Genomic DNA, 27,918 nt, shown 5'->3' with positions numbered 1-27,918 from the left:
ATAGAATATCTGTCTGTCTGTCCATCTGTTGGTGCAACAACTCCTCCAAAGCAGTAAGAGCAAGAACTAGAGATGTAATAGTGCAGTCGATTAACTGATGAACTGATAAGCAAAAGTTTATTGGTTAATGCTACAGTCTACACGCATCCCTCCCCCCCGCTAGTAAATTTTTTAGCAGTCTGGCCAGCTGTGCGGCTCAGTTCCATCTTGCAATGTGTCCAGGAGCTCAGAACACCCCCATGGACAGGAGCTGCTGCCACCCCGGTGCAGAGTGGTAGGCAGCCAGTCCACAAGGGGAGTTGGTTTTTAAACTGACTCCCCTTGTGGACCAGCTCCTGCCTGGCACCCCACACTGCTGCCTCTGATACAGAAGCAGCAGCACTGAGTGGCAGGGGGCTCTTTGAGAGCGGGGCCAGAGCACACTGGCTACCAGCCCCACCCCCGGGGACTGTAGAATAGTCGAGTAACTAATAAGAATTCATGACGTTAATTGACTATTCAATTAACCGATTTTTAACATCCCGAGCTATCGCCACCACATTTGGCAGGCAGTTTCCTCTTACCCTAACTTAAAGCAGGGTCAGGGTTTGTTTGTGCCAGGAACATGGGAAGTGGCGGGAATGGGGCTGTTTTCCACAACATGGAAAGGGGTGACATAATCCTCACACTCAGCCTAGGGGGAAGCAAGTGGGGCCAGGATACTGCAGATTAAACACAGGGGAAAGCCACACCAGCATGAGCCTGACCGCAAGTAAGGTTCCCCTCCCCAAGCAGCTACAGGGCCTGGGCATTATCCCCTCACTCTGCTACGGGCTCGTGAGATCCCCTGGCACCCTCCTACCACCACTTCACTTTGCTCCCTCCGCACTTCTTCATGGAGTCTGAGGATTCCCTTCCCCCCATGTCGCTTCACCTGGGGCCTGGGATTCCCTCCACCACCAGCACCCTCGCGGCTCCTCACCGAGCCAGGCTGTGCCCCTCCTTCCCCTCCTCTGCACCGGCTCTCTCAAGGCCTGAGGATTCCCTCCCTCCCACCCCGTGCTGCTTCACCAGGAGCCTGGGGGTTCCCTCCACCTACCCTCCTCTTCTCAACGTGGCTCCTCACAGGCCCTCCTTACCCCGCTCCTCTCAGAGCCTGGGGATCCCCCCCCCCCACAGCTTCACCCACACAACGGGGATTCCTTCCCCCACGCTTCACCTGGGGCCTGAGGTTTCCCCACACACACTCCCTGCACTCACACCCGAGCCGGGGAAATCTGCTAGTCAGGTTTGTAAAACTCCTGCTTTGATGACCTACATACCTCCATTAGTGACAGAGGGAAGACAATCCGCTGGTTTAAAATGTAGGCTTTTGAAACTGATTTCATCCCTTGAATACAATACGTAGACTTTAAAACTCCAAAAAGCATCTAGCTACATCTCTCTAGGAGCCCCCTTCCTGGGACATCCAAGTATTTCCACCCACTGTATAACACGTACCCAGGGGAGTTTGGGTTCCTGCTAAGATGGCAAACTTCAGCCCTCCAATGGCAACAAAGGCAGTGAAGTTATCAAACACAGAGGGCATATGCACTCAAACAAGGATGGGCTTGGTGTAACCACCACTGTGCAGGTCTCTTGTTCTTATCTGTTGCTGTAGGTCAGTGGTCCCCAACCTTTAGAGGCTCCCGGGCGCCCGGGGGGCGGGGCCACGCATCCGGGGGCACACCAGGGGACGGGGATGCCCTTGCACCCGGCGCCGGCATGTGCCCCAGGGCCAGGGCTGGGGCCATCCGAGTGCCTTGTGCCGTGGGCCCGGGGCCGGCGCCGCCGCCCGAGCCGCGTGCCTGTGACTGGCACTGCTCCAGCGCCACGCGCCCGAGCGCCCGCATGTGCCCCGGGGCTGGGGCCGCCCAAGCGCCGTGCACCCGGCGCCGGTGCGTGTTGAATGCCTGGGGCCGGCACCTCCCGTGCGCCGGGGGCATGCACAAATGCCCCGGCGGCCGCCATGGCACCCACAGGCACCGCGTTGGGGACCACTGCTGTAGGTGGTCTAAGTGCCACTGCATGGGACAGTGAGCCACACTGCTGGCTTTTGCCAGCAGAGAGTATGTAAATGAAACACTGATTAGCATTTTATCATGCTTCACTTGCATAATCTATTTGCACCGTTTTTGCGCAAGGGGTTTTTGTGCAAAAACAAGCAGTGTGGACATTTCCTTTTTGCGCAAAAAGCCCTTGTGCAAAAATGGTTTGAATAGATTATGCAAATGAAGTGCAACAAAATGCTAAACAGTGCTTCATTTGCATACTCTCTGCTGGCAAAAGCCGGCAGGGTAGACATAGACTAGGTGTGTGGGTTACATTGGGATAGGATGGCTCCTTCTCTTTGCCAAGCCTATCACAGGTATGAATCTCTCCTCGCATCACAGCCTCACCACTGTGCTCTAGGACCACCAGATGGGCTATCCACCAGGATATGCCACTCTGCAAACATGAGAACACACCAAAGAATCATCTCCCCCTTACTGTGAGCGGAGAGAAGCCAACCTTGCCACCTGTAATGCTACAGACACCCATGCTCCTGCCCACTGCTCCCTCCAGCTTCCCATGGCTCACTCATCACTGTAGGATCTGAGCAAACCGGCGTCTGCTACTTCCTCCTTCCCCCGCAGCCCCCCACAAGGAGCAACGTGTCCTATAACGGTCTGCCTCAGAGAAGGGCAAGCACAAGAGCAAACGCCTTCCGAAAGCTACAGCATGAGGTCGCAGGATTAGCTGCCCTTTGCGTTCTGACAGTTGTATTATGAGTTGGCTTTTATAAAGCGCAGCCTCGCACTGTGCATTAGAGACCATTTCAAACATTCAGGTTGACAACTGGATGCTTTGCCTTCTTTTCCGTTCCTATTTCCAAAGCCCCTCAGGAAAGAAGCAAGCGACAGGGAGATGATTTCTGAGCTTTGGTTAATAATAAAAAAAAAGTGCAGCCATTTGCTAAATAAAAGCGGCGAAGAGTCCTGTGGCACCTTATAGACTAACTAGAGTGTTGGAGCATAAGCTTTCGTGGGCAAAGACTCACTTTGTCAGATGCATGTAGTGGAAATTTCCAGAGGCAGGTATAAATATGCAGGCCAGGATCAGACTGGAGATGACGAGGTGGATCCAATCAGGGAGGATGAGGCCCACTGCATGCAATTTCCACTATATGCATCTGACGAAGTGGGTCTTTGCCCACGAAAGCTTATGCGCCAATACATCTGTTAGTCTATAAGGTGCCACAGGACTCCTCGCCGCTTTTGCAGATTCAGACTAACACGGCTACCCCTCTGATACTTGATATTTGCTAAATGTTATTGGTGGGACTGCATTTATTTACTGAGTCACTCTCTGTCCCCACTGCTGTAATGTCATGGCACGCTGCACAGATTAAATGCAGCCTCCCCGGAAGTTAAGCTTGCCATAGTGGGCACATTACGCCCAGCTTCCCTATGCACTTCATTCCAATCTCCCCAATTGTAAACACACCTACAAGACCGGAACAGACTCCTATATCTGCAGAACTGGAATGCTTTACCTCCAGTCCCCACAAACACCGCTACAAAACATCACAAGCAAAAGACCCCAGCTGAATGCTGTATGCTAATGGGTCGCCCATGCTATTCATCCTGCATGCATCAGTTCAATGTCTGATACATTAATTAAACCCAGGAGAATGAGCTACCATGCAAATGCAAACATCATAAAATGCAACACAATCATTTGATCACACCGCAAGAGTGAGCATAACACCAACAGGTGGAACTAAGTCTGGGACCTCTGGAGGTTAGTGCATGAGCCTCTACCCCTTGGAGCTAAAAGCCAGCAGGCTCCCAGCTAATTCTATAGAGCAAACTCACTCTCACACACAGGAAGTGGTCCTACATGGGACAGTGAACCACACCCAGAAGGTGTGTGGGTTACATGAAGACATAGTGAAAACTGATCAATCCCCCAGCATTCCGCCCACATCCCATTATATTGCAGTAATGCAGACATCTAATGACACTACAAAGCTAGAACTATAGAATCCAAAAAAAATTTCTTCAGCCAGGCCACAAACCAACCTGGGGAACTCACTGTGGCAGTTAAATATTGTAGCTGGAGCGAATAAGATTAAGCCCACTGTCGACATCAGTAGCCGTGCAAATTAAGAGCTCCACTGTGCAATTCTTAAGGGCACAGTTACACGGTACAGAAAGGCGCCCCACCGAGGTATGATATCTAAAGCACACTACACTGCAGCGCTATTTCGGGATACTGGATATATAGCTATTCTGCACCTTCTGAGCATGCCCGTTATTTCAAAATATAACAGGCTTGCTATTCCAACGACCCTGCAAACCTCATTCCACGAGGAGTAAGGGACGTTCCGGAATAGCGATTTATTTTTAAATAAGTGCTGTGTGGACAGCGCCAAATGTCGAAATAAGCTATTTCCAAATTGACTCACAACAAGCTATGCAATTTGTGCAGCACAAATCGCGTAGCTTATTTGTAGCTATGGGTACAGCGTAGACACACCCTTACGGGCTGCGCTTTAATTGAAATAACACTACATGAATGGCCCAGAAAGGCGAACGCAAACTGGAACAAGTGACGTGAAGATCAGGGGAATGGAGGCCCTATTTTATGAGAAGAGACTGGAGAAGTTCAGCTTGTTTAACCTGAGAGGGGATATGTTTGCTCTCCATAAATGCACCAAGCACCAGGAGAGTGAAGAGGTTTACAGATTGAAGGACAATGCTGGCGCAAGCACAAATGGGCATAAACGGAACAAACTCAGTCTGGAAATTAGAAGAAGGTTTCTAGCCAGCAGAGGGGTGAGGTTCTGGAACAGCCTGCCAAGAGGAGGGTCCAAACTACTTCATCGGAAAGAGCTGCCCAAATTCGCGAGTGTCGCTGTGTGACAACAGTGCTCATGAATGCAGCCCACAGCCCTGGGGGATCAGTTCCTGTTTATGACATCTCTTCCTAAAAGCTCATGCTTCTAGGATTCAGACGGTCAGCCTGCAAGGGTCAGGAAGGGATTCCTCCCCCTCTCCCTTACAATCCATCTCAGTGAATGTGTTTTTTTGCTGAAGCATCAGGGATGCAGATGGACAAGCTGGACCATGAGTATGAGGTGACACTGCTCACTCTCTGTCTCAGGGCTTGACTGGCTGGTCTTGCGCAAATGTTCAGGATCCGAGTTATCCATATCAGTGGGATAGGGAAAGAAATATCCCCCTGGGTCAGACTGGGAATATTTCACCTTCCTCAGCAGCAGGTGGGTGTGGATTATTAAAGTGGTATCTCACTTTATCAGATCCCTGCCATTGCAGACGCCTCACACACTGGTGCAGCATGGTCCTTCTTATTCGCACCCCGTGTCTTGTCTCCCGTGGGCTGTGAAACTTCGGGCTAATTCAGTTATTGGATTTAGTAGGAAGACGGGCGAGGTGGTGGCTTGGGAGATACGGGAGATCTGACAAGATGGCTTGCAGGTTCTTACAGCCTTCAGAGCTATGATTCTATTACTTTCAGTGCACAGAGGAACCTTCCGTGCAGCAGCAAGGTCTGCACGGAACAATTAACGTGCAACACATTTGTGCACTTTGGAAATCACACCCCAGTAGCACACGTTGCCCCACAGTGCAGGCAAGCCCTTACTCTTGTAGGTCAGTACTTACCCATGCAAGTAGCCCTAGAGAAGTCAATAAGACTATTTGGATGACTGGTCCTCAGTATAAGGACTGCACAAGACAGCCCTAAAACAGTGAAGAGTGGTGATTAAATTGTACTTTGAGGGGGTATCATGCACGTGAAGGATCAATCTCATACCTACACACACTACACAGGGACTAGGTGCATAGTGGTGGGATGTATATTGTCTTCTGAAGCATCAAGTGCTGGCTACTGATGGGCCAACAATATAATGTGCCCAGGCAATACTGTTATATATTGCATGGGGATATTTTATAACGTGCTGAGAGACCACTTGGAAAGCAACTCACAACTTCTGTCTAGCTCACAGGACTGACATCAGAGAAGTGGGCCTAGGGGAGATCTTTCACTTGACTTCCTTGTGCCTAATCACCACTGTAGGGTAAACTGAGGCAGCCCTAAATGTGCTAGTAGGCCACACAAAATGATCCACCACATAGTGCAGCATGTGGCTACTGGGATATAGCAGCCTTTTTACACATGACAAATGAAAAACGCCTTCCCCAGCTTAGTCAGGTAGAGTAAATTATAGCACACAATCAGTACTTTACCGAGGGGCTGATATCCTTGTCTCGACGGGCCTCCAAAGGGGTTCCGGCTTCCGAATCCACTCCCATCAATGGAACCATAAGACATTTTCTACCAGGTGGTGAATGCGGATTCTCTGGTAAGGCTGAAAAAGGACACAAAAAAGAACAGTTGGCTAAAGTGCACTCACATTATCTAAAAGAGACTGCAAAGGGGGGAAAAAACACAAACCCATTCCCACTGGTGAGAACAGAGGACTGGACATGGTCAGGTATCAGGATATATGCCCCTAGCCTTTCTAACTGCCTGCTATGCAACTCTGGGCAAATCATTTATTTCCCTTTTCTATACTATACATGAGGATAACAACACCCACTGGGGGTCAGGAGACTTCATTCTTTACCAGGTGTGCATGCGTTGGGATCCTCAGACGGAAGGTGAGCACAGGGTAGCGTTAAAGGAAAGCAGGCATTGCCTTCTGCCGCATTTTCACTACCGAGCCAGACAGGAGTCCATCCGTCACACCGCAGGCCTGACGCGCTCTAGTTTATGGCCATTTTATAATCTCCTGGGCCTCCAGTACAAAAACTGCAGCCAGTTGTATTTCTCCGTGCCGGTAAAAAGATCTTGCATGAAACAGCAATGGACTGAAACCAATTCAGTTCTGGCAGCTGCAAGCCCAGATCTCCGCCTTTGTCTCCTTGCCCCTGCCACACAAATCCACCACTGCCCCTGACGCCTTAGATTATTTCAAAGGGCTTGAAGGGCCAAACATGACTCAGCCAGCAGGCCTTGGAAATGAAAGAAATCATAGAATCATAGAATCATAGGACTGGAAGGGACCTCGAGAGGACGAGTCCAGCCCCCCGCCCTCAAGGCAGGATCAAGCTCCGTCTACACCATCCCTGACAGATGTCTATCTAACCTGTTCTTAAATATCTCCAGAGAGGGAGATTCCACCACCTCCCTTGGCAATTTATTCAATATTTGACCACCCTGACAGTTAGGAATTTTTTCCTAATGTCCAATCTAAACCTCCCCTGCTGCACTTTAAGCCCATTACTCCTTGTCCTGTCCTCAGAAACCAAGAGGAACAAATTTTCTCCTTCCTCCTTGTGACACCCTTTTAGATATTTGAAAGCCGCTATCATGTCCCCCCTTAATCTTCTTTTTTCCAAACTAAACAAGCCCAGTTCATGAAGCCTGGCTTCATAGGTCATGTTCTCTAAACCTTTAATCATTCTTGTCGCTCTTCTCTGCACCCTTTCCAATTTCTCCACATCTTTCTTGAAATGTGGCGCCCAGAACTGGACACAGTACTCCAGCTGAGGCCTAACTAGTGCAGAGTAGAGCGGCAGAATGACTTCACGAGTTTTGCTTACAACACACCTGTTGATACAACCTAGAATCATATTTGCTTTTTTTGCAACAGCATCACACTGTTGACTCATATTCAACTTGTGGTCCACTATGACCCCTAGATCCCTTTCCGCCATGCTCCTTCCTAGACAGTCGCTTCCCATCTTGTATGTATGGAACTGATTGTTCCTTCCTAAGTGGAGCACTTTGCATTTCTCTTTATTAAACCTCATCCTGTTTACCTCCGACCATTTCTCTAACTTGCTAAGGTCATTCTGAATTATGTCCCTATCCTCCAAAGAAGTCGCAACCCCACCCAGTTTGGTATCATCTGCAAACTTAATAAGCGTACTCTCTATCCCAATATCTACATCATTGATGAAGATATTGAACAGTATGGGTCCCAAAACAGACCCTTGAGGAACTCCACTTGTTATCCCTTTCCAGCAGGATTTAGAACCGTTAACAACCACTCTCTGACTACGGTTATCCAGCCAATTATGCACCCACCTTATCGTGGCCCTATCTAAGTTATATTTGCCTAGTTTATCAATAAGAATATCATGCGAGACTGTATCAAATGCCTTACTAAAGTCTAGGTATAAATAAGGACCAAGGTGCTGAAGCAGGGTTGGGCGAGTAGCCAGGATGTGGCAGAAGCAGCAACAGGAAGGACAGCCTGGGAAGCAGGCTGGCTTCCCTCCCGCCCATCCTAGGGAATAGAACTGGAACCGGTAGCTCCAGCCCTGCTTACAGTGTTGGGGCCAGGAAAAAGAGCAGTAGGAGGTGGATAGAGAAGCTCTCTGGGGGGCAGATGGATGTGCCAGTAGAATCCCAGCTGTGAGGGTGGCAAGACCATACAACAGCGGTTTTCCATCCTGCCCCAGTGTAACACACACACCTGCTGGGCGTGGGTCACTGTCCCGTCTCTTTGCACTTAGACCGCTCACGGAGACAGTGAGAGACTGAATGTGCTCTACAGCCTTAGCTGAGTTTCAGCTCAGGCTGTGGAGGCTCATGCACTAAGGTCCCAGGTTCAGGTCTGCCTGTCGGCGTTACACCTGTTCAGTGGAGAGCCCTTCACAGGAAACGGTGCCTACAGCAGAGGAGATGGCAGGACTTAGGAGCTGATCAGCTACATCTCATGTTGGGGAGGAGGGTATAATAAAAACCCACACAGCTACCAAGAACCTACACAAGCAGCTAGGGCAGAAGATAGGGTGTCAGGGGATCTCAGATTTTATTCCCAGTCACTCAATGTTTGACCTCGGGCAACAAACACGACTCTTCTGGGCCTCAGTTTGCTGGTGTGTACAATGGGGATAACGCATGTACCCCATTTCAGGAAGAGATGTGAGATACGTGTCAAGTCAGGCGTTACTGAGGAATTATCTAGTCTAGGTGTATCAACGGTATGAAAGAGCAGCTTCTGCTGGAGTGAGGGATTTATTCATTGCACTAGCTACCAAAGCCTGCAGCAGAAGGCAACTTCTCTGGATGGAATCTGTAATATGGCAGTGGGCCGGGCTCTGCTCTGTCCAGTAGGTGGCTGTTCTGGCCACCGGGGCTGAATACAATAATATGCGGGGGGGGGGGGGGATCACAGGAGTCAGGGCTGTATTGTATGAGGGGGCGGGGATACATATTTTGGCAAATCAGGAAATGGTTTATTTGTTATTTGCACAATTAATATGTAAATATGCAAATGTTGCCAGTCCGCCACAAGTTGCGACCAGGTTGCCGGTCCCTGGTATAAAAAGGGGTGGGATGCTTGGTCCTGCCAGGAATGCAGGGGACTGGACTAGGCAGCCTCTTGAGGTCCCTCCCTCTCTTACATTTCTATGATTCTACGACTCCACAAATCAGTGGTCCCCAACGCAGTGCCCGTGGGCACCATGGTGCCCGCCGGGGCATTTATGTGCACCCACCGAAACATCTGGGCTGGCCCCGCCCCCGGCGCATGGCACAGGCGTGGTGCGTGCCCCGGGCGTGTGGCGCATGGGCAGCCCCTTCCCCGGGCACGTGGCACATGCGTGGTGCCAGCCCTGGGCTCAGGGTGCGTGGGCGGCCCCCACCCCCAGGCACGTGGCGCATGCGTGGCCCTACCCCCAGAAGTGTGACGCATGAGTGGCCCCTCCCCCGGACGCCTGGCACGTGAGCGGCCCCACCCCTGGGTGCCCGACAGCCACGAAAGGTTGAGACACACTGCCATAGATCATGCTATGTACGGTATTTTCCTAATAAAAGAAATTATTTTATAGATGTTAATGATACAAACGTAGGATGAAAATCTGAAGAAAAGAAAAGAAAAGAAAAGAAAAGAAAAGAATCGTATTTGTGTGCAAAAGCCAGCAATTTTGGTAAAAATCGGTTTAAAATGAAAACAAAGACGCTTACTTATAACTAAGGCTAGTCACGCAAGTCAGGGATCCTGTGATTTTATGAAACCTCTATGACTTCCTCAAAACTCCACTAATTCAGCATCAGGGGGTGCGGCATAAGCTTGTGAGTTCACTTAGTGGGGCCCGTGGGGCCTTTGGCAACTGTCCTGTATATATTTTGGTCATTTATTATTCCCCGCATCTTTTCAATAAAAATACCTGTGCTGAAATATCATTTTCCTTACAACCCCACTGCTTTCGCAGCTGAGATCCTGCGCTAATCCCTGCATCAAGCTCTGCTGCCAGTAGTTGACCTAGAGGACACCTTTTACAAAGGTATTCATTCTTGCTTCCCAGTGAAGAAGAGGAATAAGCCACATCCTTGACTGAGCTGTTCCGCATCGTTAAAAAATTGCATCTCACTCCCAGTTTGAACTCTGCAGACTTCAGCCTCCAGCCATTGGATGTTAATATACTATTGCCTGCTAGACTGCAGAGCCAAGATATCTGACGCCTATGTAGGTAACAGGCTAATCGCATTGTCTCTTAACCTCCTCTTGGATAAACTAAATAGATCGATCCTCGTTATGTTTTTGCTATAAGGCATGTGTTCCAGACCCCATGCCACTGTCAAAAGGGGACAGATGAGCATTTTCTGAAAATCTTGACCTAAACACCTAACTCTCAGTTTTCCCCCCTGTAACATGGCAGAATGACACTGACCTGCCTTGCAAGGATGCTGTGAAGCCAAAGTTACTAACACAGAAATACTCTGAGATCATGACGTGAGATCTACCACAAAGATTTGCACAATATTAATATTAATGCCAAGTCCTTTCCAATGGTTTGGTCTCCAGGCTCCACTCTGTCAGTTATGCTGGCATCATGTCACTTTCCAGGCTTTTGTTTTCAGAGATTTATTCAATTATTAAAAAAAAAAAACCTGTATTGTTCTGGAACATCACCTGGAGAAATGCCACTCTCTTCCCTCAGAGATCCTGAATTTCTGAACAAGTTCTATTGTCTGACTCCTTCTAAAAATCACCGGTTTTGTGTTCAGCTGATAAAATTGCATGAATCCCTACGCTCTTGACGACCTTTGACATGTTCAGTATGAGGCTCAATCAGAATAGCTGTAGGGGATGGCTTTAAAAATATGTGTCTCTGAGCTGACTTATATTTTAGTTCTCCTGTGATGTTTGTAATATTAACTGTCTGTTCTCTGGTAGTGCTGCACAAGGACAGGTTAGGAGGCAATATGTTTAAAAGCTTCAAAATTAATTGCAGCAAATCACCGCACAGTGTCATAGTCTAACACTGGTACCCCAAGCGTACTGGGACAGGCTGGACAGGTAACCGGATAACACTACGCATTTCTTCCCCCTGCCTCACGTAGGAGCCACATGAATTTCAAGGCTGGTGAAGGACACTTGGAGATGGAAATAGTGCTGGGCCTCCATGGCAAAGACAGAGATGCTGTAAGACTCCCCATCAAATGTGACTTCACCAACGAGCCTCAACCTTCCTACGAACCAGCAGCCATCTCTCTAGGAGGCTCCAATGGCTGATGTAGTGGCCGTGGCTAATGTCTTGCCAAGGCGACCGGCTGTCAACATCTGAGTTCTTCTGATACAGCTGTGCATGGCTGTCCAAGCAGACAGATGTGGTGAATAAGTAACAAGGCCAGGCCCTACATTCTCTAGCACAGGTTGCCCCAGGACAGAACAACATACCCGAAGAGAGAGCGGGTCTTCTCTTTGTAGCTGGAACGCTATGCATAACAGCTTGATCTTCAGGAAAGTCGGTAGGGATGGATGGGTAAGGTACATGGGCAGTCCCCTATGCCTGGGAACTCTTGAATCAAAGCGCACACACCTGTTCATGACTGCTTTTGCCTGGGGGGCATTAGTCAGCCCTGTGTAGATTCCTGAAATCCCAAACCAACATGGACTGTACTAAAGAAAAACTCAGCACAGACTCCCTGTGGGAAGCGGCTTCTTTTGTTGCTCCAAAGACCTTATCGGAAAAATGGAGAGGCTCCTTTCAGGCCATTACATCCTTCTTTCTTTCCAATCATAGAATCCTAGGGCCAGAAGAGACCTCAGGAGTCATCGAGTCCAACCTCCTGCATGAAGCAGGACCAACCCCAACTAAATCTTCCCAGCCAGGGCTTGGTCAAGACGGAACTTAAACACCTCTAGGGATGGAGATTCCACCCCCTCCCTAGGGAACCCATCCCAGTGCCTCACCACCCTTCTAGAGAAAGAGGTTTTTTTTTTCCCAATATCCAATCTAGACCTCCCCACTATAACTTGAGACCATTGCTCCTTGTTCTGCCATCCATCACTACCGAGAACAGCCTCTCTCCAGGAACACTACTGAGAACAGCCTCCCTTCAGGAAGCTGATGGCTGCTATCGAATCCCCCTTCACTGTTTTCTTCTGCAGACTAAATAAGTCCAAATCCCTCTGCCTCTCCTCATAGGTCATGTGCTCCAGCCCCCTAATCGTTTTGGTTGCCCTCCGCTGGACCCCCTCCAAAGCTTCCACATCCATTCTAGAGTGGGGGGCCCAGAACTGGACACAATACTCCAGATGTCGCCTCACCAGAGCCGAATAAAGGGGAATAATCACTTCCCTAGATCTGCTGGCAATGCTCCTTCTAATGCACCCTGATAGGCCATTAGCCTTCTTGGCTACAAGGGCACATTATTGACTCACATCCAGCTTCTCATCCACTGTTATCTCCAGGACCTTGAACATGAAAAGATCTCTTCCAGGAATGAAGTCCTTCTGCCTTCGGTCCGTTCATTGTGGTTACCAAGGCACAAGTCACAGGGACAGGGTAGTTCAGCTTATGTGAGGAAGCTAATAGGACAGTTACTGAAGTCACTGCGGGGTAACGAGATCTATAGAGTAGACCAAGCCTTGGATGGCTGCTAGGACTCATGGCACGTAATGTATTTGTCCTAGGTTGGCCATCACCAGCTTGTAGACCCTGGGGTTGACTATTTCAACTTCAGAGAAGCAAGAGTAGCCATCTGGGGTAGTCACGTGCTCCATCAGTGACATCACAAATGTTTCTTCGATTTCCATCCACAGACTGGATGAAATCGAGCAGCCGGGTTCCTATGGATAGCAGCATGGCACCACAAGCAGGTGGGATACTGAGGTTGTAAGGTTTATTCCTGGAAACACTTTTTTTTCCCCCCTCCAAGGGAGCGGTTAGTTTTTCAGGATTCTTTGGTGGCTAGCTCAATAGAATGGCCCAAAGAAGGTTGGGAGAGGGAGAGTGGGGGATAATGAATTATCCATTTTCTTGTATACTGAAAACCCATTGACATCTACACCCGTGTTCCCTGGCTCATCTTCTAGGTCACAGGGTGAGAAGGGCTGTGAGGCTGAGATAACGGTAATAAAACAATTTTGAGATCTGCTCATGAAAGGCATAATCCATTCACATGGCCATAGTGCGATGCTCTGTTTTCACTGCAGCCCAGTTAATGGCTCGGCATTGCTGCTCCTATTCCCAAGAGAATACAGCCGAGGATGAGAAGTTTACTACTAAAATGTTCCCACCGTTGCTGCATTGAGCTGTTACCTGGGCGAATCTGTTGGGTTTTTTGTAGCACCGTATTCTCTTTGTCATTTCATGCTATGTTGTTTGGGTTTTGTTGGGGTTTTTTTCCTTGTTTGGGTGAACCCTGCATGTAGAACAGTCTTAATCTGTCAATGCACTAAGCAAACACAGAAGTTTTACATATTTCAGTGAACAGCAAAATTAAATTTCTAGTCAGTTCAGGAATCCAGGCTTCATCTTCCTTTCCGTTGGTTATGGATTCTGAATATTAATGCAAAGCTGCTGTAAACGAACGGGGAGGAGGGAAGAAGCGGGTGGGAATGAGGCTCTGTAATTTGCTCCTATGTAACCAGAGCAGAGTTATTAACTTTGGATGGTTGTTATGCAGAAGTGAATTGAGACAGGGGGTGTTACAACTTGTTCAAAATAATAGATACAGTCAGTTGTGTGCATTCGCCTCAGATACCAATGGGGTAAAGGAGGCAGTGAGGAAGACGCTGTAGAGACAGGCACACAGCTGTTGAGACTTCAGTTAGGTTTGGAAATTCCACGTTGAGGCACCTGGAAGACAACGTGTTTAAAATAATTCAACAGGGAATTACTAAATCTCAGTGTCCTGCTGCACCCACCAAGCAAACTTCTCCATGCCCCCACTTCAACTGTGCCCAGGAAGACCTTGTAATTACACGTGCAAGGTTTCCGAGAAGCCCCTCGCACACTGCTTTGTACTAACACAGATCCTCACGCGCAGCCTGGCTACCAACACGTCTTGGAGATGGCTAAGTAAGTAGCAGCAGGGCCTAATGGGAAAACGTGGCAATGTGGGCAAGAGAACGCAGGAGGGGTCCAGCCATGATTTATAGCAGCGGTGGGGAACCTCAGGCCCGGGAGGCCGGATGTGGCTCCCGACTTGCCTGGATCTGGTCCCCGAGGTTCAACACTGGGGAGCCCCTGCTGGTGCTCAGTGGTTTGAGCATTGGCCTGCTAAACCCAGGGTTGTGAGTTCAATCCTTAGGGGGCCATTTAGGAATCTGGGACAAATCTGTCAGGGATGGCACTTGGCACTGGACTTTTGACAATCTCTCAAGGTCCCTTCCAGCTCTATGAGATAGGTATAGCTATATCTCACTTGCAGAGCTAGAGCACATAACATCTACTAGCCTATGTCCCCCTAGGCTCTTGTGTGCAGCCCCCAACTGATTTTTCTGTGGGTTAGTGGCCCCCAACACAAGAAAGGTTCCCCACCCCTGATTTACAGAGAAGCCATGTACAACTCCCTGGACCTCTTTATTTCAGGTTCCCTACTAAGAATAAGGTGGTAACACCACTCTCCAGCCATACCTGTGCTTGGGAAGCCTTTGGAAGGATAGGGAGAATAACAGCGTGGTTAGGATTGTCTAACAACGAGGGGGAGATATTCTCCTTAAACATTTCCAAAGAGTTGTAAGAAGTAAAGAGAGGGGAGAGTTATTAACTGGGGCCCATGGAGGTAATAACAAGGAGAAACGGGGTGACACTGAGCAAAGGAAATATGCAAGTGAACAACAGGTAACGTTTTCTCAGGGTGAAATCATCTCGACTGTGACAGTCTTCCCCCTCCCACAAGCTAGTGTGACCTGCACACCTGCTGGGTGTAGTTCACTGTCCCATGTACAGGCACTGAGGCCACTTACAGAGAGAGAGAGAGAGAGAGACAGAGAGAGAGAATATGAATTTGCTCTACAGCCTTAGCTGAGAGCCAGCTGGCTTTTAGCTCAGTCTGTAGCGGACCCTACAATGAGCTCCAGAGGTCCCAGGTTCAGTTCCACCTGTTGGCATTACACAAGAGCCATCACTGGAATTATTTAATGCTGGTCAAGACAAAGGCACCCCAGGATGTTCTGCAGGGAAGGGGGACAGAGGTAGTGATTGCCAAGTCTCCCAATTGAACACCTTTGCTGCAAATGGCGGCCAGTCAGGAACGTTGGCAACCTTAGTCATTTCCATCCCCAATTTCTGTCTGAATACTTATTTCCTCGCCAGGATGTGCCTCACACACTCAAAGAATAGCAAAATGTACTCACAAATCCACACACGTCAGAAACACTGCATCCAGCTAGTGCTGACAGCCACAAATCTTATGTACAAATCCCCCCCTGAAAAGGGGAAAGATGCTGCACAGAATTTGTGTATCCCAGCGTTCCTCCCTTCTCTGTGCAAGATCAGTTCCTGCAGCTGCTCTTTGATTCACCCAGCCAAGACCTTCACCCTTTACTGAAATCTCAAGTGACAATTACACATTTTCTTATTTACTTCTCTACATTAATTTCCAGAATGCCCTTCACCGAGAACGCCTCTTGCAATGGCACACAACACAGTGACAATTTAAAACCATGAACTGAGTCTAGTTTCCCAGCTACACCCAATCCCCTGGTTTGCACATTTAAATAGAACACACCCATGAAGTAAATTAGCCCTTTTTTTACAGACAAGGTGAAGTGACTTGACCAAGGCTACGCAGTGCCTCAGCAACAGAGTAGGGATCAGACCAAAGGAAGACATCCTGGCTCCTAAAACCCAATGCATTTTTATTTAACCTTTCTGATTAATTCAAGCCCAAATAACTAAGTCCATTACACCAATGACAAAACTGATTTTTGTACCCTCTGTACTGCAGTTTTTCTTTTTATATTTCCACCATTTTAAAAATGTTTTAATTTCCCCTAAACTTTTACTCCCACTGCCACATGTTCCAGACTGACTAAATTAATGCATAGGATGTCAGAGGCAGAAACAAATTAAAAAGCATACAATTCTGAAAGATCCTTCTAAATATAATATAAGAAAAAGGAGTTAATTAGTTAATTGGAGATCATTAAAGGAGTAAATCTAACACTATCATATCTCAAAGCAGAGCTTAACTAGTAGGGAACAGCAGATTATTATGGAATAGAAAAGGAGAGTAAGAAGGGACCTCTTCAACATGCAAATAATTCATCTGCTTGCTTCTATCCTATGTATATTTTTTCAATCTGGATTTCCCTAAGGCCTAACCTTATACTACAGAGTTAGGTCGACGATTCAAGGCAGCTTACATCGACGTAATTCTGTAAGCTTCTACACTAAAAAGTCACTTCCCCAATGTAAGTCACCCACCACGCCAACTGAATAACTTAGTGCTTAGGCTGACAGAGATCGCTAACTTAGTTAGATTGATATGTTGTCAGTGTACAATACAAGTGCTGATCAGAGAGAGTGTTAGACGGGGAATAAAAAAAAAACATCAGTCATTTTGACACCCCCCTGTTCTCGGTGGCAAGGTCACTTTCTAAAGGGCTGAGTGATAGGGACTGATTTTCAAGTTGTTTTCCTCATTTCCTCCCGCCTCCAATCACATTTGAGACTGGTGTGCGTACAGTGCCTGTACTTTTGAATAAAGAGAAATAGGCCATCACTGAAACACTGTAACAATCCAGCAGAATCATGTTCTTTCCCAATGCTCTTGGCTCTCAATGACACAGGGCATCACCTCTCGCCCAGTGCAAGTCCTGACCTACGTATTTAACATTAAGAGTGGCATTGCCTGGAGATTTCAACCAGAACAATCCACACTGCTAAGTTACACCCTGTGTAGTAAGATGAGGGCCTGAAACATACGCCCAGGTATCACAGGCCGGGTGTGAGGCCTGAGGCCTAGACAGCAGTGGTCAAGACTTTGTTAATATAAAGGAGAGTTAAGCTGTGAGCAAGAGGCAGGACCTGCTGACAGAAATTGGCAAGAACAGGGCTGACATCACAGAAACACTTCTACCTAAGAGGGACTAGACACTTTGTTAAGAAACATCTCTGTATCAACACACACCCCACAGATTACAAGAGGATATCAGCCCAGGTTCTGGGTCTAAATTGACAACATGAAGGATAGTAATTGAACTCCCTGTGTGTGAAGTAAGGCATGGTAATTAAGCAACAGAGGGTGGCAACCTAATATGTCAGGAGTGATGTGTAACTTGTTTGCACCGGTGTATAAAAGTGCACCCCAAAGGGTGGTCGTCACCTGACAGAGGGGGCAATGCTAGACCCATTGTATTAATTAGGTGTGTGTCCATTGTCACAGCATCAATATGTACAGTGGCACAGTGGCAAGTCTGTTCGCTATCAACTATTATTGTATCTCACTTGGCAAAAAACCTGGCCGGGTACTTTTAATCCGCATTTAATTTGCAGTTTCTGGGGGCTCTCTCAAAATCTGTCTTGTTAACTAATTGCGTATGGTTAACGCGTTAGACAGGGAAGCATGCGCGCCGCCACCAGAAGTTTAGCATCACTGACAAAGCGGAAAACCTGTCAGGAACCCTTCAGGATGCCTGACTGACAACACCCTGTACAAACACAAGAACTGGCAGTCCCTGCCCCAGAGAGCTTCCTATCGAAATGACAAGACACAAGAGGTAGGCGAGAAGGAGGACGGGATGACAAAAAATAACCGCATGCATTTACATGCACTGCTAAGCAGGCAGTTCGTAGTCAATCAGAAGCAATATTCAAAACTCAGCACCTGGACACTGTGTCCAGCCACGGTCACAGCAGTGCTGATACAGAGGTAAATTAACCATTCGATTCCCACTTGAGAGTCCCCTCTTTGTGTAACCTGAAATCGCATTTGCCTTTTTTGGCCACAGCATCACACGGGGGGCTTATGCACCTTATTATGCGCCATGACCCCCAAATCTTGGCCAGAGTCCTGGGATAGAGTCACTCATCCTCTAAGCATGGTCTGGATTCACAAAATCATAGAGTTATATGGGTCAAAGAGACCTTAGGAGGTCATCGAGTCCAACCCCTGCTCAAAGCAAGACCAACCCCAACTAAACCATCCCATCCAGGACTTCGTCAAGCCTGGACTTAAAAACCTCTAAGGATGGAGATTCCACCCCCTCCCTAGAGATCCCATTCCAGTGCTTCCCAACCCTCCTAGGGAAATAGTTTTTCCTAATATCCAATCTAGACCTCCCGCTCTGCAACTTGAGACCATCGCTCCTCGTTCTGTCATTCCCATTTTTGTTCCGAGGTGTATACACTTATATTTAAGCCATATTAAAACATATATTTGGAGGTGCCCAGTTCACCATGTCTCACGCTTAATCAGGAGGGATGGGATCATCACCAGCGAAAAGTGGGGAATTGGACTCTCCATGGCTTTTCATCCCTTGGCCACTCTGCTAAGATTACGAGCTATTTGCAGGCTGATGGACTTTACCCATAAATCAAAGGATGTGACTTCTCTCATGAGGAAACTGTGAGCAAGAGAAGGAAGAAACAGACAATGGAGATGAAATGTGATACATGATAGAACATAATAGCTCGAGCCATTTTCTGTGTTATTTTAGGCCTGGGGAAAGGACTTTTGTAACGTGAGGGGAGATTTAAAGATGGAGGTAGGGTTGCCAGATGGTTTAACAAAAAATACTGAACACTCCCCCCTCCAAAAAAAAAACCATCAGGGGAAAAATTCTGTTGAGAAAAAAAAGGGGGGAGACCAAAGTTGTTGAGGAAAAAAAAGACCCCGAGAGTTATTAAGCAAAAAAAAATTAAATTTAAAAGAAAACAGCATGGCCCCTTTAAGAAATCCCTTTGAGACTTTTTGGCCCTAACAGGCTGCTGCTGGTCATCCACCATCTTGTTTTCCTGCTCCGGGCCTTAAAGCTCCCTGTGGAACCAGGTACGCACCTGGTATTTTCGCCTCCTGGCCGGGAAAAATCAGAAAATACCGGACATTTTAGGTGTCTGGTATTTTCTGAATTTTTTTTACTGGACAGGAGGCGAAAATACCGGACTGTCTGGATGAATATCGGACACCTGGCAACCCTAGATGGAGGTTTCTGGTTTAATAGCCTAGGAAAACAATAAGATCCCTCCACCTCATTTTACAATAGCAATAGTAGGATTGGAAGTGCTTCTCCTGCAATCATGAGATAATGGAGGGCTTGGGCTGCCTTTGTTTTTATCAACGAATAGTCCTATAGCATCTGAGCCCTGGTCTACACTTGGGAGTTATTTTGAAATAATAAGCAGATCGTCCACACTAGCAAGCCCATTATTTCGAAATCTGTACTCCTGCTATCCTCAGGGAGTGACACCTATTTCAAAACAGTAATTTCGAAATAATTGTAGTGTGAAAGCTCCGGTGCTGCTATTTCAAAAGAGCTATTCCCCGGAGTCATTCAAAGTAATTACTCCCCACTGCTTCCCGGGGCACATCCACAATAACGGAACCTGCCTCGGACTCATTTTGACACACTATTTCGATGTTGTTATCTCAGGAGTTATTATTTTGAATTTACTATTTTGAAATAATTTCCTAGTGTAGGCATGCCCTTAGAGACTAACTATATATATATATTGTACAAAACCCACTTTTTCAGATGAGCAGAGTATTTCCAATGTTGTTATTAATACACTTCCCTCCCCCCCCGAAGATCATGAAAGCAACTGTTTGACATTATGGTCACAGGAAATGCCCACGTGCAAGAAACCAAATCATTTTGCTACCTACGAGGGAAAAAAATTTTCTAAACTTTTTGTTGTTGTTGTTTTTAAACACCCATAAATGTACCAGAAAGTCTTTACAGAAATCTGTGCTGTATAGTTTGGCCAAACTACCAATAAGTTTGATATGACAACTCTTGGCATTTATTTAAAAATGTATAAAAGATGTAGGAGGCAGAGGAACTGTGAGAATGATCCAAGGAAATTTCATGCACAGACTGGGACTTTTCAGCTTAGGAAAGAGGAGACTAAGGGGGGATATGATAGAGGTCTATAAAATCATGACTGGTGTGGAAAAAATGAATAAGGAAAAGTTATTTACTTGTTCCCATAATATAAGAAAAAGGGGTTACCAAATGAAATTAATAGCAGATTTAAAACAAACAAAAGAAGGTTTTCTTCACGCAGCTCACAGTCAACCTGTGGAACTCCTTGCCAGAGGATGGTGTGAAGACCAGGATTTTAACAGGGTACAAAAAAGAGCTAGATAAATTCATGGAGGTTAGGTCCATCAATGGCTATTAACCAGGATGGGCTGGAATAGTGTCCCTAACCTCTGTTTGTCAGAGGCTGGAAATGGATGACAGGAGAGGGATCACATGATGATTCCTTGCTCTGTTCACTCCTTATAGGGCACTGGGCATTGGCCACTGTTGGAAGAAGGATACTGGGCTATGGACCTTTGCTCTGACCCTGTGTGGCCATTCTTATGTTCTTATAGGAAGTAAAGATGAATTAGAATGAAACAGTAAAATATTTTAGAATGTGAAATATTCATCCAGTGGAAATGATTGAAAAACCTTACCCGGCAGCTGAGTTAATCAATAATGAATTCAATTAAGTACTGGATAATAATCTAATACACTATAGAGAACAATCCCACATCAAGCAGGGAAGCAGGAAGAGAGAAGGTCTATAGACGACTGGATTGATCTTCTTAAAAGTGCTTTGCTGTCAAAGGAGTTTCTCTCAAAGTCTCAAAATAACGCTGCTACATGGGGTGTTTTATTTTGCAATAACGCGATTTCAAAATGGTGGCCTGACGCGATTATGCTAATTAAGTGCAGGATATTTAAATACCATGCTACATTAGCAATTTCAGTACACTGCATTTGCATTCCTATCTCGAGATAGAGAGCAAGTGTAGGCATACCCTAAAAGTGTCAAGGGAAGCTATGCCTGAATATCAAGGGTGAAAACTAACACCTCTCTAATGGGTCTGAGTCACAAAAGAGAAAACACCAAGACTTGAACAATAAGTGCTTTACCAAAACAAAACAAAACAAAACAAAAAGTCACTACATTTCAGAGTCCACAAGACAAACAGAAGACAAGAAGAAAGAGACTGTACTGATCAGCTTCCAAACTTCAATTCAGGCTGTCTTTACCACAAAAATAAAATAAAATAAATGGCTGTGCCTACATCAAGTTAGCTACCTCGATTTAAAATCTCAGTGACGACAATGCCTGGCATTTTAAAATGTATCTTGATGTATCTGTCTGAGGGCAATCGGAAGTGGGGGGAAGGCTGGGGAGAGGGCTGACCACCTTGCTAGGGAAAACACCAAAAAACAAAACAGGGCTTCCTTTGGCACCTTAGAGAGACTAATAGATTTATTAAGGCATAAGTTTTTGTGGGTAAAACCCACTTCATCAGATAAACTTGAGTAGAAATTACAGAGTCAGAAGGAGGTGACCTTGGAAACTAAGAGATTTATTTGGGCACACGTTTTCATGGGTAAAACCTTCATCAGATGAAGTGGGTTTTACGCACAAAAGCTTATGTCCAAATACATGTTATACCTGGTATACACTAGACCAGGCAGGTCGGCTTAAGGTACGCCATCCAGCTACGCAAAATAAAGCTGAGCCACCACAGTGTCTACACTGCAAGAGGCCTCAGCTTCCTTTCTTGCAGAATCAGGACACCAGCGGGGGCTGCTCTCAATGTTTAATTTGGGGATCTACACTAGACCCTCTAAATTGAATGCTAGAAGATCGACCTCTGGAGGGTCGGTCTTCTCCATCGTGTAGACATGCCCTTTGTCTCTAATGAGCCACAGGATTCCTCGTTGATTTTGCAGACAGACTAACACAGCTACCGCTCTGTGGCTTCTCACTTTGCCTTCGTACATGAAAGTTAAAACTACCCCTGCCTTGCCTCAAGTAGGATTTAACCTCAAGATGCCCCTAAGGGTGCAGGTTCAATCCCTCCTGCAGATGACCCAGGTCCTTTGGCTTTACAAATGGAGGCTCGTTTGGGATGAACTGCTGGGAGGTCTCAGAAGCTCAGAAGACGCTTCCTCAGCTGAGGGAAGTATGTAATCCAGCGGTACTGAGACCGGAGTGAAGTCTGCACTATAGCTTTAGCTAAGAGCCTATTGTCTTTTAGTTCCTGAGGTAGAGACATGTGTCTTTAAATCCTAAAGTCAGAGGTTCTATCCAACCTGCTGAGGACCTGCATCCATCAGCTTTACACACAGACACACACGCTTTTTTTTTTTTTGCAGTGAAGTCAAAGCCTCAGTCCAAATGTGCAATGCCAAATAGGCAATTCCTCTTCACTACTGGTAGACTGGAAAACTAACCAAAGCCAAGGGAAAGGGATTGAAAGCAAAATGGAAAATATTAAAAAGGATGAAGTGGGAAAGTATTTCCTCTCCACTTCCAAAAACAAAAACACAAAAAACAAAACACTTGCAACTTTCCTTCACACAATTTTAAATTTCAGGTCACAATATTATGAAAACCTCTAAAAATCAGTCACACCCTCCTGCCCTGTTCCTTGTCTTTGTGTAAATGGTTTGGATCAGGAGGTGGGTGCTGTGAAGGGGGAAAAGAAGAAGAAAGGAAGCAGGGTCTGGATAGGTCCGGAGAGCTGAGGATTAGCAGCTGTCCCTGACGTTGGATGGAATTGGAGGTGCTCAGCACACCTCAGAATGAGACGATGGGAATGTGATGCCAAGTTTCACTGGAGCTTCCACGGATGCCAGCTTTCTGAGCCAGCTGCAACAAGAGGCTGCTTGGATCCAGGGGTGGGAAATCCTGGGTCTCACCTTGACTTCCAGAAACCTCGTTACTCTTTGCAGGGGAATCCCAATAGCCCTTCTGATCCCGTCTCTCCAAACCTGAGCACATCAAGTTCTAAACTACCAGAAACTCCAACTTTTCTCTTTTGGTTCTTTGCTCCTGCAGGAGTGAAACCTACCCCTAGTTAGTTCATTTTGGCACAGAGACTCGACAACAGAGACTTACTTGAGGTAAACATAAAAATACTCACAAAAAATCACCGACTCAGGGTATGTCTACACTACCCCGCTAGTTCAAACTAGCGGGGTAATGTAGGCATACCGCACTTGCAAATGAAGCCCGGGATTTGAATTTCCCGGGCTTCATTTGCATAAGCGGGGCTCCGCCATTTTTAAATCCCCGCTTGTTCGAACCCTGGGCCGCGTGGCTACACGCGGCACGAACTAGGTAGTTCGAACTAGGAAGCCTAGTTCGAACTACCTAGTTTGTGCCGCGTGTAGCCGTGCGGCCCAGGGTTCGAACCAGCGGGGATTTAAAAATGGCGGCTCCCCGCTTATGCAAATGAAGCCCGGGAAATTCAAATCCCGGGCTTCATTTGCAAGTGCGGTATGCCTACATTACCCTCCTAGTTCGAACTAGGAGGGTAGTGTAGACGTACCCCCAGAGATGAAAAGCAACTAAAAGCGGAGACACACGAGTTCCACAGAAATAAACAAAGGCCCAACTTCAAGCTTTCCACATCCATGTTAACTAAATCCCCTTTTCTGATACAGGTTGCCTCGTGTCTCTGGACACTTTCTCAGAGTGTCCCCATCATAGAGTAGATCCAACATTTCAGGGAGACCCTGTCTAGCCCTTGGCTTCTGGATAAAAATCCTCAGCCACAAGTCTGCTTTTAAAAAGCTTTTTGCCCCTATTTTTCCTCTTCTTACTCCTGGCCTGGAAGTAACTTCCTCTTTTCTTCATTTTCCAAGACGTGGGTTTCTCAAGTGGCTCAACATTTGTCTTTTCCTGGGCCGTACAACTAGGTGTCAATGTGAGTCAGGAGGGACTGGCCTACAGAGCTGGGGCTGGAAACTGCTGCCAACTGACACAAGTAGAAAGTGGCCCCCGCTGAGTAGGGGATGGTGCAGGTGATGACCCAGTACCTCCCCTTCCCACAATAATCAGATTTTGGGTGTGCAGTCAGTAGATCTGATTGGACATTGTCAGGTCTCCTTTTTGACTGAAGGTTCTCCTCAAAAACTGGCCCCCCTATGTACAGGTCGAACCTTTCTAGTCCATCACTCTCTGGTCCAGCAACATCTGTGGTCCACCATGATTTCAGTTAGCTGGATGTCCACTTATCATGGGTGTGGCCAAGTTTCCCGCGGCCCCATTAAGTGTGTTTACAGCCCCCCGTCCCATCAGTGTTCTGTGCTGTTATTTAGCTCTAATTACATAACAGCATAAGAACGGCCATACTGGATCAGACCAAAGGTCCATCTAGCCCAGTATCCTGTCTGCTGACAGTGGCCAATACCAGATGCTCCAGAGGGAGGGAACACAGCAGGTAATCATCACGTGATCCCTCTCCTGTCATCCATTTCCAGACAAACAGAGGCTAGGGACACCATTCCTACCCATCCTAGCCAATAGCCATTGATGGACCTAATCTCCATGAATTTATCTAGCTCTTTTTTGAACCCTGTTAAAGTTCTAGTCTTCACAACATCCTTTGGCAAGGAGTTTCACAGGTTGATTGTGCGCTGCATGAAGAAAAACTTCCTTTTGTTTGTTTTAAACCTAAATGTCTTCTCATTTACCCCTAAATGCCTTCTCCAAGTCCAGTAAGCAGCGGAAATGTTGGTGATGCTGCTAGACCATATTGACCTTCTGAGGTTTGGAAACTTCTCTGGTTTGGCAGCAGGCGGTGCCGGACTAGAGAGGTTCAATCTGTACAATGCCAAGTGCCTGTAGCTATCTCATCCAGTTGGGAAGGCAGCCTCTCGCTGCTTGGCTGATCACTTTCCTATTGTGTGGTGAAGCTGAATGTTGCAGCACAAAGGATGAGCTTAGCTTTGTATCTATATAAATTCCTGGCCACAGTCTATGTACATCTCTCCCAATGACTATTAAGTTCAGACACTACACGCCTTCACAAACAACCTCACCCACCGTATTTGCATGCCACAATAACACTGCCTTCAAAAAGCTGATTCCATTGCTGCTGCTTTGGAGATTCATACATCGCTGATCTCTACCGGGAGTGTCTGGACACAGACTGTCACCCAGCTGTGGAAGCACACAGTGCTATAGGCTCTGAGCAGAATCAGATGAGGTGGAACAGGGTGTGCTGGGTTCTCCTGTTCTATTTTATTTGGTTTTGGTATTTATGACCAGAGTGCCTAACACCATCAGCTAATGGGTTTCTTAAGAGTTTTGTTTTTCTTCCTTTTGTTACAAAATGCATACTTTAAAGAAATGTAAATGTTAAACATGATTCTATATCCAGCTCACTTAACATAATCGGCCCTCATTTATTATTATTGTTTGGTTCAGTCTTGTTCGTTCTAGTGAATTAATATGACATATAGGGCAGGATTTCAGATTTAATACACTATATTTGCTCTCATTCTGCACTTTTAAACATGATTTGCTGTTTGTTTCACAAGGTTTTTCTTTTTTCAAACCTTTACAGAAATGTAATTTTAAAACAAATGAATAAATAGCAATGAAGGAAACTCTGTAATGGACTTAGGATATGGCCCCAAAAAATTGTCATACAAATATCTTATTGCACCCTTTTCTCTCTCTCTCTCTCTCTGTATATATATATACACACCGTAAATTAGCATATATAACCCACGGGTTATACATGTTTTTACAACTCCCCCCCCCCCACTCGGCGGGGTATACATGTCCGCGAGGTATACAAGTTTATTTTTACCCATTAGAATTGGGTCAGCTCCGCTCCACAGTAGGGAGGGCCTGACGAGCTTCCAGCGCGCCTGCATTGTGCTCTCCGTTCCCCCAGCTGGAGGAGAGTGGGTTGCGCCTGGCTGCGGCTGCACGGGGCCTGGGAGCGAGTGCGGCTCCCCTCCTGCAGGCCGGCCAGCTTACCTGCACTGCGCTCTCCGTTCCCCTGCTGGCAGCAGGATGGCTACCTAACAAAAGATGGATGGAATGCAGGACATTGGCAGTTTATCCTGGTATGTGCAATTACCATGAATTAGCCTATAGAACCCGCGGGTTATAAACGTCTGCGGGTTATACACATCCGCAGGTAATCTACGTTGTTGTTTTTTTACACAGCAAAGAAAAACCATGGGTTATACACGAGCTAAAATACGGTGTGTGTATATATATGAAAACATCCAAATCTATGCAGACAGAAAGCAAAATACCCAGGAAAATTACAGCTACAAGCTGCCCGTGCTGAAGAAAAGTGTTTTTATTAGAAAATGAAACTGAAATCTCAAGAATGAAATGAAAAGCGTGAACTAGAATGTACAGTAAGCACAACAGCAGAAAAAGTAATGGTGAATAAAGGAGATTTGACAAAGGAAAATAAATCGGCATCTGTGATGGGCTGAGGGGAAGTGAAGAGGAGACATATAAGAATAAATCAGACAATCAATCAGATTCAAGAGCAGTTTGCATCATGTATGAGCATGTTTGTTTGCTTTGCATTCTAGTCTCTGTACAGGACCCATTCCCATCTTGGGACTCCTTAGGGCAGGGGTGGCCAACATGCGCCTGAGAAGGGGCCGGAATTCACCAATGAACGTTGCCAAAGAGCCACAGTCATCTATCAGTAGCACCCCTCAGCTCTGCGCTCTTCCCCCAGTGCCTCCAGCCTGACAGCAGCCCCACGGATCAGCACCTCCCCCTCTCTTTCCATGCCTCCCGCCTGCTGTGATCAGGTGTTGGGAGGGGGGGCAAGAGTGTGGGTGCAGCAAGCTCAGGGGAGGGGGAGGAAGGGGCGGGGCCTTTGGGGGAAGGAGTGCAGTGGGGGCAGGGCCTAGGGAAGAGCTGGGGGTTCAGCAGTGACCTTTCCACGCCCCCCTCCCCTAGTATATTGGAAATCTGGCACCTGTCGCTCCCACTCCAGAGTCGGCATCTATGCAAAGAGCCGCATATTGACTTATGAAGAGCTGCATGCAGCTCCAGAGGCGCAGGTTTCCTTTCTCTGTAGGCTCACAAATGGGAAAGGGAATTCCTGGCCCAGATGCCTCGCTCATGTACAGAACAAACCTGTGGTCCATGTGCATCGTGTGCTCCTCTTTTTCCTGATCCGCAGAGAAAGTGACTCTGTCACAGGCCCAGCTACTGAGCCTGGCTTTGCAGCTCAAGCTGCAGAAACAAATGCTTTTAGCGTTGGTTTTCAGCAGCCCCCGGAAGCGCCTTTTAAAAGGCAAAGAAGGCTACCACTTCTTACACAGGCACCTAGATCCCAAAGTAGAAGCCTCATTGTAAAGACCCTTTGGCTATGTCTACACTCGCGGATTCTTGCGCAAGAACATCTTGCGCCAGTGTTCTTGTGCAAGAAGTCTTGTGCAAGAAAACGTCCACACCGCCATGTGCGAGCTGTGCTTTGGCACAAGATCTCCCATGGCAGTGTGGACGCTCTCTTGCGCAAGAAAGTTCTGATGGCCATTTTAGCCATAGGGCTTTCTTGCACAAGAAATCCCTGCCGAGCGTCCACACTGCCCTCTTGCGCAAGAGCTCCTGCGCAAGAGGGCTTACACCTGTCAAAAAAGAGCGTAGCTCTTGCGCAAGGAGCCCCCTCTTACCACGCCGTACTGTAAAT

General features: G+C 47.0%; 1 protein-coding gene across 1 annotated transcript in view; it reads right to left on the bottom strand.

Annotated features, from left to right (window-relative positions):
• TSNARE1 (t-SNARE domain containing 1) overlaps positions 1-27,918 on the bottom strand; it is a 500,475-nt gene that overhangs the window by 309,945 nt on the left and 162,612 nt on the right. Inside the window, 1 exon segment of the mRNA XM_089776145.1 lies at positions 6,273-6,394. Coding sequence (XP_089632271.1) covers positions 6,273-6,357 — 85 coding nt within the window. The 5' untranslated portion in view covers positions 6,358-6,394.

The sequence above is a fragment of the Pelodiscus sinensis genome, chromosome 2 (genome assembly GCF_052426305.1).
Source record: "Pelodiscus sinensis isolate ZL-2025 chromosome 2, ASM5242630v1, whole genome shotgun sequence".
Lineage (NCBI taxonomy): Eukaryota > Metazoa > Chordata > Testudines > Trionychidae > Pelodiscus > Pelodiscus sinensis.
This window is presented reverse-complemented; position numbering and strand designations above follow the sequence as displayed.